At 48.5% G+C, this 19,382-nt stretch overlaps 1 protein-coding gene across 1 annotated transcript in view; it reads left to right on the top strand.

Annotated features, from left to right (window-relative positions):
• Positions 1–2,059: 2,059 nt before the first annotated feature.
• Positions 2,060–19,382, top strand: part of LOC119386949 (unconventional myosin-Id-like) — an 83,613-nt gene continuing 66,290 nt past the window's right edge. Inside the window, exon 1 of the mRNA XM_037654244.2 lies at positions 2,060–2,309. Within this exon, the coding sequence (XP_037510172.1) occupies positions 2,221–2,309 (89 nt within the window). The 5' untranslated portion in view covers positions 2,060–2,220. The remainder of the gene's footprint in view (positions 2,310–19,382) is intronic.

Raw genomic sequence — 19,382 nt, 5'->3', positions numbered from 1 at the left:
AAGAAATATTAGACACAGAGACCCGCAGTCCGTTCTTTGTTAAAGTGCACGCTGCTAATCTCTATTGTTCAAATTGTTCAAGAGAAATTTCCCACCGGCACTACACTGCAGGTCAAGATCCAGTGCCTATATATATACAGGGTGGCCGGTGAACGGTTGTGCAGCGCGAGCAGTCGTTTTTTTTTTTTTTTCAGTCAAGAAACTCTCTAGCAGGCGCTGCCTGCGTCGGCGTTGTCTCTCGCGGGCGAGGACGCGTTCTCGTTCCTTGCGAGCGGGTAGTTCAGCGTCATCGCAGAAAGAGCGCGCCGTTCGCTCACTCTAACCACACGGCGAGCGCTGAGGCGGTGGCGCCCTCTCTTGCGCTCAAGCAAATGGACCGTCCCGACAGCAGACGACGATGCACGATGCACGCCGACACGCCGAGTCCGTGAGGGCCCCTAAAACATGTGAATATAACAAGGGTAAGAGAGAGACACGAAATACGCGGTGAGAGGGGGTGTTAAGTCCAGTGAAGCCTGGGTTAATGCCAACAATGGGTCGTGTTCTCCGTCACGGCAACAGCTGCTCCTGGAAGGTAGCACGATTGCCTTAAAATTTAGGTATGAGATTCACCAGAAGCTCTGGTGAGGCATAAGCTAATTTCGAACGTTATGGCGGCGATCTCCAGTGAAATACTTTTGAACATCAGCAGGTAATTACGGCAGTTGGAAAAAGAAGGATTGAAACAAACAAGAACAAAAGAAAACTGAATATTCACAGATTCTCATTTTTGCTGCTTGAATTCACAGTTCTAGTTTGTAGTTGGTATTGCGACTCGGAAAGTAAACCGTTAAATGAGGAACGTGCAACGCTACAGAAATTCGCGCTTGTCGTGGAATCAATTTTTCGTAAAGCTTCGTGGCCGACTGAACACGTTTTTCGCTCCACACCTCCAAAACGTGATTGCTCCCGTACGCTTAATTGTAAGGCCGACTTGTGGTTTAGTCTGGAAACCGCCAAGAAGCAAGCGTATGATAAGTGGCATGCAAGCTATCGCTCCGTGGTTTGCAAGTTTTCCAGTCCGGCACAGCGCACGCGTAGATATGGCACATCTACTGCTTGAGGTTGTGCTCTACAGTTTAAGAGAAAAGTGAAAAAAAAAAAAAAGGCGTTCTTACTTCACGTTCCAAGCAGAATCGAGAACTGTTGCAGCAATAGCTAGGCACGCACTAAATGAGGAAGACCGCATGTGTCACAGCAACGCGCTGCGCCGTACACTCGTTCCCAGTTCGCTCCAATTTCACCGACAAAGTGCTGTTGACGATCGTTGAAGCGGTCGAGGCGGGGGATCGTAATAAAAAACAACGAACCTCGCGAAGCATATCCGTCGTGCGATGACACACGAAACGTCAGCGGGTGGCAGTGCGGCGCCAGTTGCTGACTCCATCGGTTGTTTCGAGAGACAGCTCCGCTTCGAAACGGAGAAGAGAAATAAAACGTACGCAACCAAACAAATGAAAAAGACTGCGTGGATACACGTCAGAAGCTGCGGATGGGCTTCGCACTGCGTTGCGCCGTCGGGGCTGCAAGCAAGCGCTTCGGCCGCCGCTTCGCGGCCTCTCAGTAGTGAGAGTCATAAAGGCCGCTTAGTTGATTAAGGAGTTGTGTGGTTGCGATCCGGACTTATTAGATCGTGAAGTTGAGAGAACCCCTCATAGGCGTGGCCCTGCATAACCCCGCCGCTCTACAAAGTAGCGACTATCACAGCTCGTTTTGCGACCGTTCAGTCGAGAGGGAGCGAACGGAGACGGGAAAGAGGAGGGTTGTGAACCCCGGTGAAGGCGAGCGAAGAGAGTCTCTATCTTTCTGAGAAGCGAGCGGAAAAAATGTACAAGGACGAGCCAGAAGGAAAAAGAAAGAAAGAAAACGCAAAAACGTCAAGCGATGCCTCCCAGCCAGCCCGTACGCGCTCTCACGTTCGGTTTCATTCTTCCCCCGACTCGTTTGCCGTGTTTGTCGACGGGTGGTGCTGGCTGCTATCGTTCGCGGCGCCGCCTGACGTCGCTTGCCGTGGCTGGTCCGCTCTGCTGAGCTGAGCGGGTTCACTAGGTTCAGTTCGGCGCAGCGTAATCCGTAGGCTGTGCGTGCAAGATCTTGCGGTTGTGGGGCGGCGACGTTGTGAATTCAAAAACCCGCGCGTGTGTGCGAGTGTTGTTGGCGGCGGCCAGCGTGATATGCGCGATGGCCGGTTTCGACGACGTTGGGATCGGGGACTTCGTGCTCCTGGAGAACATCACCACGGATGCGTTTTTGGATAACCTCAAAGTCAGGTGAGCACCGAACGAGCAACGGTCAAAGTCGCGCGCTCTCCCGTCGCCGGACGGACGAGACATCACCGCGCACCGTTTTCAAATCGGCCGGTAGCTCGCTGCGGCTACGCGAACGGGAAACTTCAGAGTGTGTTGCTTCACAACGTGTCAAATCCGTAGTGTGTCGTATTGGCTGTATAAAGCTGGGAAGTTCTGTAGTTAATAGGTTTTCTACCTTTCGGATGAAACTCGTGAGTTGACGTCTAACGTTCGCGCTGACAAATACTTGTTGCCGCCGTGTTTTATAGCTCCTGTCTACCTTTTACCTTGGCTGTATCATTGTCGCGGCTCGCGCTGTTTGTAACGATCCGTTTAGTGCCGGTACCGTTGTGAGTCACTTGCGTGGGTGGAAAAGCTCTCGCTTTGTCATCAATATGCGGCGAGCTCGTCGGCAGATGAGCCGCGTTGTGTAATAACCCTGCCCGTTGCCCTCTGACTCACGATTGCAGCCCGGTTCGTGTAAGCGGCGGAAAAGTTTACTATGTGCTGGCGCGCGCTATATTTACGCGGTGACGACTTGCCTCTCTGACGGCAGCTGTCTGCGCTCGCTCTTCAGTTTATTTCTTTTCTCGCGGCCCACTCGACCCGTAGAAGCGTTCGGGGAGGTGTTGCTGGAGTTGGGGAGTTTAAAAAAGCATTCCCATAAATGGGTTTTAAGTTCTCCCGCTCCTCCGCCCAGATCCGCCTTTCACGTCAGTGGAAAGTTGAATGCACCGTTCGCCTTCACTCAAAAATAGCTCGCCGCTGAACGACAACTGCAGTGACTGATCACGGCACAAAGTGCCCACTGCGGATCGCAAGCTTCCGTTGTACTCTTGCTGCTTGTCCTTCCTTCTTCGTGTGTATGTCATTCTTCTAACTCTGCGTTTCAGCGAAATGCGGGGTGTTGAGGAAGGGTGCGTGAACTTGTGACGGGAGGAAACTCATTGACGTGGGATACACGTTTCAGTCTGCGTCACCGGTTCTGTCATATTTATGCGTAGTTTTCTGCCTACTTTGGCATGAGGATGTCCGATACTCGAAGACGGTAACTTTCATATTTCGCCGTGCCCCGCTGCAAACTGCTCCTATTTCTAAAAAAAGCTCGGCAGTTACAACGGAACAAGCGTGCACACTTGTGGTGCTACAGTTGGCGTAGCTGCTTGTATAAAACTAGCAGCATACGCGCCGAGTAAAATATGTTTGCCGCTGGTTTTTTACGACGACGTTTGTGTGTCGTGCACGAGCTTTTCAACTGCCGGTCGGCCGACCGTTGCTGACATAGTTTCCCGTCATTGCCGAGTTGCTCAATATCTTTCGCGTTCAAGTCATGACACTTGAACCACGCGCTTTATTAGGCCGGGAGGAGGAGTGCTACGCCCAGTCGCGCGATTATTTATTGCTTCGCTCACGGCCACCAAATAAGTGCGATTACAAGTCACACAACTGTGAAAACTTACGCGTTCTCCATGTGCCACTAATTAGCAATCACTTAATTTTATTGGCGACGTGTAACGTCGCAAAACAACACTGCTGTCAATTAGACGTCGCAGAGGGCTCCGACATAAAATTCGCTACGCGGGGTTGTCGACGTAACGTCAAAACGTAAGCGCACGAACGCTTTCGTGCGTTTCGTCCTCATTGAAATACGGCTGCCGGGAATCGAACCCGTGACCTAGCAATATAAAAGCTGCAGCCACTCCGTCACAGCGGCTTGCGTACAATTACAGATAGCGGAGCCAGTTTTCATGGTAATCTTGTCACGCACCTGCGCGTGGTCTTCGCTTTCTTTATTGATACTTTTCCCGGTTTCGTGATACTTAGTCGATGTTACGGTCAGCGACCTGCCTCAATTGAGACTTGTTTTCTCTCCGGACGCCCGTACGTTTTGATTCACTCGATAGTCCATAAATAACAGGGCGTGAAACCAGCTTCATGTAAACGTTACACTGGATGGATCGCGTGGTGCGTTTAGTTCGTGCCGTTTCTTTTTTTTATTATTATTAAACGTCCTGTTTACCGTACAGCGTTAGCGCAGCTGTACCGATGTGCTACAGCGACGTGTTCTTACAAGGCTCCGCTCCGTGATGTAGGTGTATGAGCGGCGTAGGCGTAGCCAGCTGAGGCCCGAAGTATCTAGTTGTATATACGGGGTGTTTCAGCTGACTTGCGCCAAGCATTTTTTTTTTTAATTTCGCGCGCTTGAAAGGACTGCTGGAAAAAAAAATTAAACACTGGGCTGTTATCTTAGCACAGATGAAATATTTCGACGTTTCTGAACGAGCGTTACCGCTTTTGCATTGAAGTTTTTTCGTTAGAATTTTTTAAAAATTAATAAAGCAGTCTTTGTTACTTACCCAGCTAAGCAAAATGGAAAAATATCATCATGACTTATACTGCATATGGATCAGAACAATACTGGGGCCAATTCGACGCGCGTAGCGCGTATGTTTTTTTTTTTTTTTTATACTTTTTAATACCACGTTAATTGTACTTCAACTTCCGTCGTACATGTGGGAATTAATTCGGTACTGTCGGCGTCTTGCGTTCACCGTGTATGTACGACTCCAGAGCCGTATTTCTCTTGTGTTCGTTTTAGTTCTCTCACACAGAAAAAAAATAATAATAAATAAATAAAAGAAAAAAAAATGAAAATGTTCTGCGCGTCGCATCATCATATTTGATGCCATCAGCTTGGCTACGCCCACTGCAGGGCAAAGTGCTCTCCCATGATTCTGCAATTAACCCGATCCTCTGCTCGCATACAGTATCGCAAAGCGACGTGCGCGAGTTTAATGAACGATATGCCGGGACTATCGCGCATTGGCTGCAAATGAACGCCACGACGGAGTAACGTTTTATCAGTGACCCGTGCACGCACATCAAGTACCTGAAGCCCGAAGGCCGTCGCCGCCGTAACGAATTAATGTTTAGAAGTTAATATCGGTTATTGACTCAGACTTCGTTACACGTCCTCGGATTGTACTGGCACCCATAACTCGACCTTCCTTGCCTTAATCAGCGGCCGTGCCTTAATTTAATAATAATATCTGGGGTTTAACGTCCCAAGTGCCTTAATTTAGAGTAAGCACCCACAATTGGGGGCGTATCAAAAGGAACGCAGACTGTCCATGTTATTTATTTCGTTATGCTGTTGGCCGTTAGGCCGTTAAAGGGGTGGGTTACAGAAAAAAAAAAATATCAGTACATAATTCAACCTCTAATTACTAGTACAGTACAGAAATTCAAATGGTACATGAGTGCAATCGGTACGTGATCTTTGCACACTTCAACAGCAATTCAAACGCTACAGTGACTCGTACGGTTCGTCTAGTTTTAGATGACGCCCTGTCCTCCTGAAATAACCGTGTACCGAACGTATACACATGGCCTGAAACGACATGCCCCTTCCCAACGACCCCTCGAAAAAAAAAAAAAACAAGTTCATCTGTACTACAGCACTACCCACGATTTGTTATCAGTCATTATCATGGGTGCGCTGCCGAGCAATCAGCTCCAGTGGAAACTATTGCTTTGGGTGTGCCAAAGCCGGTCATACTAAACATTTTAGGAAAGGCCGGTGTGATATTACAAACTTGCATAGTCATTCCTGCGCAGTTCTTGCACGTAGCCCAGCTGTGAGCGTTCATTTATAACTTGCGTTTACTTCATATACCCCGCGGTCTTCCCGAATAGGGAAAGAGGCGATTGGTATTTCACAAACGGGCTTCGGCGCGTCATCGAACAGAAGTTTATTTCTTAACAACATGCTTAAGAAACACGCAGGATATGCGGACGTCCTGTTGAACCCTCAGAAGTACAATGTGAGCTCGAATGGCTGTAGTATCGCGTCTTTAGATGTCATTATGACCTCCTCATATCATATATGTCACCCCCCCCCTTCCCGCTTACTCATCATGTATATAAAGTGTGTTCACTAAACGGCATTAAAAATGTTTTCTGTTGTCTTTCTTTTGTCGTTTTAATGTTTGGTCATTGTAACACCAATCGCAATATACAATCATGAACGCCTCCCAACTTGCCCCCTTCATTGCTTTGCTATAAAAGAGAGAGAGAGAGAGAGAGAGTGGGAGAGTTGCGCGACAGCCCAAGTCTGTAGTGTGTCCGCCTCCCAGCTGTGTATTCCAACTGGTGCATGGGCTCCATCTTCCGTGGTTGTGGCACATGGTAGTAAGTTTTTTAAGGCGAAAGCCTTAAATGTCTCGTTGCGCGGTCCCTTGAGCGAAACACGGTTGCCGAATAGAGTGGAACCAAAACCCACGTGACCTACGTCACTGATGACGTCATGCTGTGACGTTACCATGCGCTGTCACCATGACGTCACAGGTATCCGAAATTTATGACGTCATCAAGCAATGACACCATGTGACGTCATCAGCAGAGATCGTCGCCTTGACAGAGGCGGACCCCGATCTCGCAGGCAGTACAACGCTACGTGGGATGCAGAAAGCTTCATGGGTGTGAAGGGACAATGCAATCGACTCGGAACATCCGGGTAATTTAACGCGCGTCTCTTACACAGCGGCTTGTTATGCCTTGCAAGGACTCTGGTCCTCGATTGCGTAACTTGAAGCATTACGAAGTTTGCAATAGTCCTTCGCCTTCGATTGTTACAGAGGGTGTAACATGTAATATGCTGCAGAACTTTCGTTCACTGCTTTCGCGGAGGGGTGCAGCTATGCGCGATTACTTGGGCATTGTCGCGATGGAGCTCTAGATAGCGAAGCTAGTTTCAGGATATCTTAAACGCTGTCGCAGTTAAGATGGCCGCTTGCATATAACAAGACGCGGCGAAGAACAAGGGGGGGGGGGAGGCAGTAATGATTAATTAAGGCCGGTTTGCGCCTGCGTGAGAACCGGAAAGGGTGTAGCAACTGATAATGTGCTCTTAGTGTTGTCATCCAAACCTCTTATGCAAAAAAAAAAAAAAAGAATATACTGAATCGATCGCTACCTAACTCCAGCGTTCGCTGTCTTGTTTTTTTTTTTCTTTTTCTGTTCTTCCTGTTTATTAGCCGCCGCCCCCCTAAACGTCCAAGGGGGCACCAAGTTTGCCCCGTACCTTGACCGTCATATTCTAATGTGCAGGTCTATGGCCACGCATGCATTTCACGATAATGGGGTCCGAGGACACCCAATATTGCATTCCAGGAATCGCGTCGTCGCTTCATCTTCCATTCCTGCTTCCATTGGGAAGCGTTTCTTCTTTGGGACGCAGCTAACTCGAAGGAAGGGGAAGGGGAGGAGGCGCTGCAGTGGCATTTGGCTTAGAGTTATACTGCATATGCTCCCTGTAGTACATACAGGGACGCTAACTTGGCTCTCACTAAGGGCGCACGCGTATATGGGGACCGTTTTTAGGGCTTAGTTGGCATAAAACTTCCAGAATTTGTGTCACCCTGCTTCGGAGGTAAATAACTCACAGGGTCCCTTATGCATTCGCGTAAGACGACTCGAAGGCGAAAGCCATCTTCTTCTTTTTCTTCTCAGTCGACCCATTGATCCTGTCCCCGCCACCGTCCGAAAGCTTTCTGCACCTAGCACAGCCTTGCATCTCGAAAAAGAAAAACGAAAAAGACCAGCGCTACTTCAAAATCTCCTATCAAATTTGTAATGTTTCTATTCTTTAACCTCCCTTATTCTAAGGTACTATAAAATTATATAAAACCACTCAATTCTTGGCCAATCCCCCACAGTGGGTGTGAGCCACAGTTGAAGGTCAACCGGAACACGCAGACAAAAGAACACCACTCAAGGACGGGCGCTAACTGTGTGTGTGTGTGCACAAATATATAGCTTATGAAAAGGGAGAGGGGGGGTGAAAAGGAAGACAGTTGCAGTTGCACGTGGTTCTGATGATAAAAAACAGAAGCTGAAATTCCTTATCAAAAAGGGTGAGTGATGGGGCACTGACACACTTCGATCCTATGCGCATCATTGTAAAGGTTTCGAAAATTTCTCCATCGCGATTGTCTTTGTACTTGCGCGCAACCTTGGTTTCATGGAGTAGGGGCGAGCACCCGCATTTGTCACAATGAATTGGCAGATTGCTGCTATACTTGTTCCTCTTCCTCACGTTGACCGCGTGTTCCCGCAGGCTGTTTTTGCACTGCCCCCAGGATTGGAGGCATTGCAAGCTTTCTGCACATCACCTGGTTTTGCATTGCCTCCGGGATCGGCCCACCTCTGACAAAGCGACGATGTCATGTGACCTCACGTTATGCTACGTCAAATTTTTTTGGCCGCGTGTGACGTCATCACGTGATGGTGATTTGTTTCTTCTTTTTTTTCGCATCACTCGTGTTGACGCCGACGGTGAATTTTCGCTTTTGGTGAGGCATCTGGGGCTTTCGCCTTAATAATGCTCGAGGTCAGACTGGCCGTGGCGCCGGGCAGCGCAGGAGAGAATCAACTCCCCCTGACCTGTCCTTCGCCCTCATCGCGGTGTTTTTTGCGTGAACGCTGGTCCGGCTTCAGGTGTGGCTTACCTGCTTCGTCTGCCGCTTCGTTGCGGTTTTGCGCGCGAGGAATGCTCGGCACGCGGTGTGTGTGACGGGGCTTCCGTCTAGAAAACCGGACTCTGCATGCATGCAGCAGGCGGCGCCGATTGCGGCGCTCTATCGGTCGCCGCCGTGTCGCCCATGGCGCGTGGGAGGTCGTGTTTTGGCTGAACGAGTGGCGTCTGATGTGACCCCGCTTCCGCCCCGTGCCGGATGTGTGTGCCTGCAGCTGCGCTGCACGGTCACCCCTCTCTCTCCCTCCTTTCTTTCCTTTTCTTTTTTTTCGCACGTTGTCTAGATGGAGAACCTTGTTGTAAAAAAGGGGTATGAATGAATAGTCGAAAATTTTCTTGTCAACACTGCAATCATGTAAAGTTTCGCTTCTTCCCCGTCCCTTCAGCCCGCTCGCTCCCTTCCAATTCGCTTCATTACGATAGTAAATTGATTGAGTTGGTACTGATTCATCGCGACTTGCGTAGCCAACTTGGGGCGGGGAGGTGTTCAAAGCTCTGCTCCGAAATTTTTGCATTTTGTATGTGCACAAACGTACTCGCATAAACACGTGCACATATGACACAAACATACTTGTAAACAGGGACGTCGCCAAAAAATCTTGAGGCTGCGCCCCTGTTCATTACATGGAGCACCAACAAGCTCTAGCCGCACCAACAAGCTCGAATTTCAGCCTGGAATCCTTGCGCGCTGCAATGCGTCATCTCAGTCACAGCTCAATGGATTGCGTATGCCTTTTCAAGCTGAAATAAATATAGAAATGTGCACTGATTATAGCGCGCTGTCATTACGCGGCTGCGGGGGAGTGGTCGCGAGCACCGTGCCCCACTGACCCGAAAGTCGCGGGTTCGATCACGGCCGCGGCGGTCGCATATCCATGCAAGCGAAATGGTAGAGGTCCGTGTACTGTGCGATGTCAGTGTACGTTAAAGAACACCAGATGGTCGAAATTTCCGAAGCCATCTGCTACGGCGTGCCTCACAATCATATCGTGGTTCTGGCTCGTAAAGCCCCAAGTATTATTAGAGCACGGTACACAACGTGATCGAAACTAATACCTGGCTTCGACTATGGCGCTTTCCGAAAGCGTTGGTTTAGCTGAAGGGGCCTCAGAGGTGCGTCAGAAAGCGCCATTATTGGAGCCTTTGCTAGTTTACAACATAGTTAAGCCGTAAAATATGGCCAATAACCCTAGTATTAAAACGTGCGTGTTGTTTGCACCCTGTTGAAGCTGTTGTAAATAATATGGGCTTCTATAGTGCTACTATAAATGTTCTCATAATACGAGGTTGCTGAGGCTAAAACACATATACACATACACACACGCATATACGTATATATGTATGTATGTATACTTACTTATTCTTCCTGCAATATTGGAAGAACATAAAAACGAACAGATCTTGCCGATTTGAGTAAAGCATGTTGTTAAATCGGGGATCCGATGTTTTTCCAATTATGAAAATGACTGCTTTTATTTCGTGCTTAAGCGCCTCCTAATCATCGGAATTCAATTGAGCAAACTCCTGCGAATTAGGTTCTCTCAATACGCATCTTCGAAGCACGTTTGCCTGTTTTTTTTTTTTTACCTTCTCATTGTCGTTTATCTACTTATAATAAACATTTCGCATAATTCTTTCGGTCGTGCTCGCTTTTGGGGAACTAAACGGTCCTCGAGTCGCAGTTGTGCAGTGATCCTATTTAAAGAAAAGACCAAGCGAACAATACCTCCATCTCGTAAGGGAGATCAATCAAGGATGTTCTTTCGACCTAACTGTAATGAAGGTAGAGCTTTTCTGTTCTGGTAATCTCGTACGAGCTACCATTTTAATGGAGCGATGTTAAACAAAGTAGAAGTCAAGATAAAAGGAGGCTACCTATTTACAAGATGGTAAGATGGTATTCTGGAAGCGACAGGAAAATGTCCGGCTGAGATTAAAGAGCTTGCAATAAAGAGATTTGATTAACGTTTCTGTGCTCATGGTGTCAGTACAGCAGTTGCCAGCTGCCCGACGGTGCTTGACTGCAAGAACACTTTGGGAATGAAGAAGAAAAAAAAAACAGGAAAAACAAAGCAAGACTTCGCATTTACTCGTACAATCTGAAACCACTTATTACGTAAGCGGTAAACAAGACAATTAAGTTTTTATTGCATATGCAGTACAAGTGGAGGCGATCAGCCGTCATTACAAAACAAAATGCAGGTGTTGTGACCCCCCCCCCCCGCTTAAAAAAAATAGAAAGAAAGCTGCCGAATGTGGAATGTATGTCGACAAAGAAATAAATAGCAAAATAAGTGCCTTCGTCCTATATTGTTCCGGCTCACTGCGTTTCGTAAACGCTCGCCAAACATTCGCACACGCGAGTTTCCGGTAGACCTGTATAGGCGGGCCTCGGTGCATCCGGTTTTGATATCGTTTTTTTTTTTTTCGTTTATTCGAATTTCGTTCCAGTTCAAGCACTCCGCGGCAGTATATGCGAGTCCGCATAGCCCGCATAGCATATGGGCATCTCTGTTATATTTCCTTCTTGCAACGACCTATCGATACACACCAATGCGAGACACATGCGGGTCTCAACAGCGTACGTATCGAACATCTGTTGTGCACCTGTCGTCGACACGACGTTCCAGCGCACCTGACTCAAGAAAAACGTTCAAAAAAATGTCTTCTGAAAAGAAAATGATTCGACCCTGACCACATCCGTCGGTGGCGCACACACACACACACACACACACACACACACACACACACACACACACACACACACACACACACACACACACACACACACACACACACACACACACACACACACACACACACACACACACAACACACACACACACACACACACACACACACACACACACACACACACACACACACACACACACACACACCACACACACACACACACACACACACACACACACACACACACACACACACACACACACACACACACACACACACACACACACACACACACACACACACACACACACATATATATATATATATATATCCGAGCTGCAGTTTTTCAGAAACACCGGACTGGTTGATCGAATGCTCATGAAAAGATTAGGGAAATTTTTCGTGAAGCTATACAGCTTTATAAGGTGACGTCTTGCATCTAAGTAAGTCAGGAACTCCGGCCTGCTTTCAGCTTTACCTGAGAGACTACATAGTGTGGCATGAACAATCACAATACGTAGAAAGAGCTGCGCAAATTAAAGTAGTTCTGGACATCTTAGAGAGAACTACCCAAGTTTTTCACTGGAACATGGTTCCTAATATTTAGGCATCCTCATTGTGCTCAGGGCGAGGACGCGGGTTCGATTCCCTGCCATGGTAGCCGCATTGCGATGGGGGCGAAATGCAAAAGCGTCCTTGTTCTTAGATTTAGGCACGCTTAATATAACCCCCAAGTTAGTCGAAGTTAATCCGGGGTCCGCCTACTTCGTGCATCGTAATCTACGGTAGCTCGGCCAAGTATACAATACTCATCTGTTAAAACGCGAAAGTTTAGCGTTAAGTAATGCGCATACTTTCGTTTCCAGTGTCTACAGTTCGTGTCGTATCGGCGTGATTTTGTATCGATTACTTGCGTCAGACCCAACATTATCTTTAGCGGCCAGATTTGAAGCTACGTGACGCGGTAATCGCGAGCAGTTGCTCATAGCAGTCGCTATACTTTTTTTTTTAATTGTATACTGAAGCACCTCGCGACACAAGTGTTGCGTAACTTACGCGGAGTTAACCGAACAGGGGGTAATTTTACATTCTCCTTGAACCCGGCGCCTCCGGTTAAAAAAATAAAAAATAATAAAAGAAGAAGAATGTATGCGGTCATACGGAGAGAGATCTACGTCTGGGACAGCCTTCTTTGGAAAACGGAGGCATACACGCACACGCCTTGGGCTTTCAACGTCCATATCTCTCTCTCTCTCTTTCTATTCCTCTCTCTCGTCTCGTTGTAGTGTGTTTGCTGTCGAAGGGCGCGGCCGAACTGGGTCGATCAGCCTTTCCGATCTCTGTGCACAGCGCGCGGACAAAGACAAGTGCTTGCCGGGCGCAAGCGGAGCAGCGCGCCGTTGAGCAAGCCACACGCCGTTGTACGCACGGCCGATTGAAGTCAGTTGGCACACTTCACTTTCGCGCTACGGCGCCTGCGGCAACAGTTTTCTTTCTCTCTCTCTCTCTTCACTAATCCCTGCGCGGCCAGCGGACTCGTCTGGCTGTCGTTATTCAGGCCACGGCTTCGCTCTCGATTGCGAGCTCAACCCTTCGACATCTACCCTCTCCCTTCCTTCCTTCCGTCTCGCTCTCTCCTTCCGTAGCCTTATTAAAGGCATAGCGGCAGCCCACTTTCTTTTAACGCTCTCTTCCACGCGTTCTCTTTGGCTCCCGCCGTGATTGCCGCGTGTGTCATTCTTTGTCTTGCCAACGCTGTTACACGCAAGCCCGTCGTTCATTGTTGTCCTCCCTCGTGGTGTTCCGTGTCCGAACGCGATGCGCCGCGGTCACGCTCTGACGCCTGCACCCGTTGTTCCTCCGTCGTTTGCCGCTTTGTTTCGTTCCAATATCATTAAACGTGGAGATGGTGGGAACTATACGAGAACGGACGTCGTTTTCGTGCATGAGAGTTCGCCATTCTTTTTGTTGACTGCGTATGTTGACGAAGGGCAAAAAAAAAAAAAAGCGTGTTAATTAAAGCGCATTTGCGGAAGCTGTACTTATCGGTTCCCCTATGACCCGCCACGGTGGTCTCGTGGTTACGGTGCTCGACTGCTGACTCGGAGGTCGCGGAATCGAATCTCGGTATTTTCGATGGAGGCGAAAATGTTTGGGGCCCGTGTATACTTAGGTTTAGGTGCACGTTAAAGAACCCCAGGTGGTCGAAATTTCCAGAGCCCTCCACTACGGCGTCCCTCGTAATCATATGGCGGTTTTGGAACGTGAAACCCCAGGAATTATGATTAGTATGACAGAAGTCCTAGACAGATGAATAGGGGGAACAGGGAAAAAAAAAAAAGATGTCCGTTCCGTGCATAGGTGTTCGCCAATCTTGTCAGGCTATGTCATAGAGACGTGCTATAGTTAAAGGGCATCGGGGGAGACTGCTTGTCGGTTACTTTATGCACGTACACGCTGTCGAACGCATCCTCAACGAAATTACCCGTATAACGAATTCCATCTGTCACGATCGCGAATTCTTGGGTACAGCGAAGGCTGCCCGGTACAGCGCATTCGCTTGTGCAGCGAAGCCCGCTACAACGAATTTGCTTGTGCACGGAAGGAATGTAAGCGCTCCCTGCATGTACGGCTTTACAAATACACCAGACGTAGCGGCGGTGCCACTGTCCGAAAAGAATCGGCCATCACGAGCAGCCTCCGTCGCCTAATCGATGGAAGCGCGCGTCAGTGTGGCATAGCGTTCATCCCGGCATGAAAATAGCCTGTAGATATCGTTTAGAAGTGTAGAAATAGACACTATGGCTATTTACAGTATTGAAGGACCATTCTACTCTGTGAAGGTAGATGACTAGTAAATCTGTTTTGCGCACGACACAGAGTTGACAGAATGTCGAACCATAACCGACACCCTGCAAATAAATCCGAAATGTTTCTCCGTTTCGCGTCATGAATCGTCTTGTCCGGCTTGCCGCGTGGTCTTGGAGTGGTGAGTAGTGGGGTTTGCCCAATTTGTGTGACACGTTATGCGTTCGTGCTTGCCGCCCGTCTGTTCCCTTCTCCGCATTCATTGGATCTTTGGTGAGTGACGGGGTTTGCCCACTTTTCTATGGCACGCACCTGCGCCGGGAGTTTTCGCACACGTATAATTGGCACTTTGGAATCGTTAGATTAATTAACTATAGCGTCTATGAATTATACGATACATGAAAATATCGGAAGAATTCACCCACTACTCGGCTGCCTGCATCTGGGTACGTGCCAGGCCCAACAGAGGACGACAACGATAGAGACCTAATTGAATCAAAGCGGTTTTGATTTCAAATTTCTAAATTTGCGTTATTAGTTTATTCTATACTATTCTAGAATTCATTAGTCATACAATTCATTTGTGACCACTTTTATCTATAAATTATTCGTTTCTTGGCCGATCCCCCAGAGTGGGTGTGAGCCATTCATAAAGGCAATCATCTGATGATGATGATTGTCTTTATGAATGGCTTTATATCGCTAGGCTATCAGCCTAGCGATATACAGTTTTGCTGTAGCATTTGTTTGGGGGCGCGATGAACCAAAGGCTGCAAGAATTTTACAGCAGAGCTGTTATACTCGATGTTTGCCGGTGTGTCGTAGATAGAAAAGTATCTTCATCATGAACCGGCACGCGCTCAATCAAAGCCCAAGCACTCTATACAGATGGTTAAAAAGAAAAGCTCCAAGGTGCCCACCATCTCCACTGTGAGCCAGTCTGGCTCCACTTAGTGCAAACTGCTCTAATTTCTTCTTCTTCTTCTTTTTTTTTTTGAAGCTTTCGTCACCCGCTCACTTTTCAAGTGCACACTGCCCTCGTCCCTGGAGTGTTGCTATCACTATTTTCCTGTTCTGTTAAGAAATACGCCCCCTCTCGCAGCCGCTGTCCTTCAATCGACGAGGAGGAACAGTGGGGTCGCTCGAGCGCTTCGAGGTCACCGACAGTGACACGCCGCAAGCTCCTGTATAAACGGCCCGATGTCGCTCAGTTGTGGGGAAACTAAATTAGAGAGCTGTCAGCCGCTGAGTCATTGGTGACGCTGTCTAGGGACGCCCGCAAAACACAAATTTCTAGCTCTGTTTGTGTTTTTGACAGTTGCACATTATTGCTTTGTGAAGGAGAATCGCGAAAGAAAGAGGGGATGTAGGGGTGCTCGTTTTTGTATTTTGTTTTTCCTCTTGCGAGGCTGACTACTGCAGAGGTTTTCTTCTTTTTTTTTGAAAAAAACATTCTTTTGTTTATAAAAATGGTGGTAATGAGCCAGCTGTCTTCTCCGCACATGAACTGTATACGTTGAAGCGGAAATAACTTGACGCTGCTGAGGTTACATTGTAAAAAATAGAAACAAAAGTTGTATCTAAACTAAGAAGCAATAATATTTTTTTTTTCTTTAGTTCTCTCATCTTGTCTGTCGTTCGCTTAACAGGTTTCCGTCGATCTCCCGACTGTTTTCTTAAGTTCTTACGAAATGTCAACTTTTATTTCGTTCTGTGTATATGTATTCTCTGTGTTGAGAGCGCTGTGAACTAATACGCGTACGGATTGTGTGGGTGATGTAATTGAATGACATATTATCTAACTTATCCATTTCCTAATTAATTAACCGTTGTACTTGTTACGCCAACTGTTCTTATCCTGTCGTCATTCCTGGATTGTAGCCATCGTTAGGTGGTTTAAGCCAGACCACATGGCAAGACAACTCCCTCAGAACTTGTTGCAATGCGGTCAGGTGCATATAGTTTGGTTCTCCTCCGGAGAGGCGTCTCGCTCGTGCACGGTACTATGCGTAGCAACTGAAGCAGCTCCTCAAGCTATCGATGTGTATCTTGCGTTACCGTGTGTGCCACCGCCGTCATACACCGTTGCCGGCACCAGCAATATTTTGGGGAGTATATATTGAAAGCGTGTCCATTTTATTTATGCCGCCTGCATGAGGTTGTTCACTTACATGTCAGAAAGATTTGTCCTCACCGTTAGTTCCTTTTCTTATATATTTAATGCCATTGCCAAAGCGCTTTGTATAGCTTTAGCTTTTTACATATATCATATATAGTAGATGTATAACTAGCACGTTAACGCATCTAAGTTCGCTATACGTTCCTCACTGAGACCGCTAGGCCACGCCCTACGCTGGCAAAGTCACCGCTGTCCTGGCATTGCCCGCGCGAGGCCAGAGGTCATGGACGACTCGTTATCTTATCGACACGACACTTGGAAGGTACACCCGTCCGGTGTATACCGAGTATTTAGTAGACAGCTTATCGCAAATCTTTCTCAAGGAATGGAAAAAAAAAGACATATGGCAAACTCGATGCGACCTTGGACTGGCGATGCCCCTGTAAAGGGACTCAACGTCTTTGCGTCAGAGGTTGTACGGGGTCAAACAGGAACACTTTATAAAAGGCTTCATACAAGGTGCTGGAAGTTAAACGAACGCAACCGCTTGTCGTTGAAAGCAAATTTTTGTGTGATTACACATCTCTGAGGCGCATACGAAAGTCAATTGACTTCGCGAACTAGTGCATACGATAGCGTATACGCAAAGCGGGTACATCGAAACTAAAATAAATTAAGTAGAACCTGATTCTGTTTTCCGTAACGAGTTGACATCTGTCTACGCGTTCGTTATCGCTCTGTGCTCTGTACGAACTTGCGGGCTGAATTGTGCGAGAAAACGAATCGACCCGAACGACCTTCCGTTCTATGCCTCATCGTGGAGGTCACGGTCGCGTACGTATACACTCGCAGGGACCGCCGTCAGCGCTCGCTGCTTCTGATCAGCGACATTCGTGAAGGTCGGCGAAGCTGCAGAACACTCCGGATACCGCGGACGGCGACGCTGACGAACGGGCGTATATGCAAATGCGTGCGAAGTGCGTGGCGGTTCGCCGCCGTTGTCGTCTGCGAACGGCACAGGTAATGGCGCGCGTCGCCTGCGAAGGCGGACGGACGCGTGTAACAACACCCCGCGCTGTGCGCACCGTAGGTGTATAAACCATGGGTGAGAGAGAGAGAGAGATAGCTCGTGCGTATATGTACTGTCTCTATAGTACATACCTAATGTATACGCGTGCTGTGGCGGCATTGGAGAGGTGCGCGCGCCGGCGACGACTAGTGTGTCAAGGTTTGTGTGTCGCCGGCTGCTGTCCTTGCGCTCCGCGATACTCTCAGCTCGCGAAGGCTGTATCACGTGACTTTTAAAAAAGACGAGGTGGTAGGACAGCCTTCGATCGAGCAAATGCATCAAGCGCCTCTCCTTGCATTGTTCGAGGGGGAATTTCGACCGTCTTCGCTGACGCGGCGACCCTGACGAACAAGGAGGCACTTTCGAAACGCTTCGCTCTGTTGAGCCCCGTGGCGAACGAAGGTTGCGTGCGTTTCAAATGCTCTACGCCCGACGTCCCCGATCGTTCCTTGTCATCTCCAACTGCGAGATTATTCTCAAGAAGCCATCATGGGTCTCCTCCACGCGTCGACTGCGACACTCCCAATGTGTCTTCTACGGTGAATCCCTTTAAGCTCCTCTGAAAGACATCGACACCGTTCTTCCCGACGAATCTCTTCGCATTTATAATACCTCTTTACAGTACACTCTAACCACTGCATGCGTGGCTGTGATAATAGTCACGGTGTAGCGCAATTCGTACGTTTGCGCCAGGCCTAAGGTGGAATCAGCTGTCTCGAAATACAAAGGTTATCGGATGTGTTTGGGAGAGGCCTTGACCCTGCAGTGCACCTAAATCGGCTGCGAGGATGATGCCGGTTGTAATGATGACGCCTGCTGGAGAAAGAGGGGGATAGACGAAACATTATTGTGTGCTCTTGCTGGGGTCAAGGGAGGCTGGGGCCGTGAGACTAGCCCCACCGGAGGCCTCCTTCCTCAGGCGGCGGCCAGATGACTCTGGACGTCCTCTTCCAGCCACACCGGCGTAGCCTGAGAGGTGGCCTGTTGTTCAGATTTCTCTTCCCCGGAAATTTTCAGTTTAAGTTTGGATGTGTATGTACGCACACATATAAAACCATACACGACCATACATAAGTGTGCTTGAACCCTCACCCAGCTTATATACCCGAGAAAATTTTCTGACAAAAAATCCGGCTCGATAGGGGCTACGCCCCTATACAACAGGACTACTTGGAGTTGGTCTACCGGGCACGCGGAGGAGCACTGATTATCGCAGTCTTGGCGTACACCGTGGCAAACGTATTGCCGCTGGGCCGTGTAACACCCATAACACATCGAGCTATCCTGATACGTGTTTCGATTCCTCGAGACCCGGAACATGTCGTTTTATCTGGCGAAGATGGATACATCGCACTCCTTTAGTTGTGATGAGCGCGGCGAGATAAGGTGCGGTTCAAGGTCGCCGTGTTTGTTCCCGTGCCTCAGATGCACTATACGAGACGCGCATGCGCACCTTGATGCTCACTCATGTACACACATCACCTGCTTCGCTCCTGTCGTAACTTGGAAGTAAGCACCGTGCGTGATTGCGCGCGTGTGCGGAGGAAGCACGCAGATATCGACTGAGTGGATTGGCGACGACGATGCAACACCTGAAGATAACGACCGGGAAGAATGGTACGCCGGCCAGATAGGTTGTTTTTCATCACGTTGTATTTTTGGCGACGCTTGCACCGCACGTATACGTGTACACGTCACCATCCTGACCTTTTCGTTATCTGACAACGCTATGTGGCCACCGTTCGTGCGCGAAGCGAAGCCCGCGCGATATACGCGGACAACGGGTGTTTGACGGCGCGCGCAACACCAGATAAGGACAAAGGACGGGGA

Source organism: Rhipicephalus sanguineus, chromosome 3 (assembly GCF_013339695.2).
Source record: "Rhipicephalus sanguineus isolate Rsan-2018 chromosome 3, BIME_Rsan_1.4, whole genome shotgun sequence".
Classification (NCBI taxonomy): Eukaryota; Metazoa; Arthropoda; class Arachnida; order Ixodida; family Ixodidae; genus Rhipicephalus; species Rhipicephalus sanguineus.
This window is presented reverse-complemented; position numbering and strand designations above follow the sequence as displayed.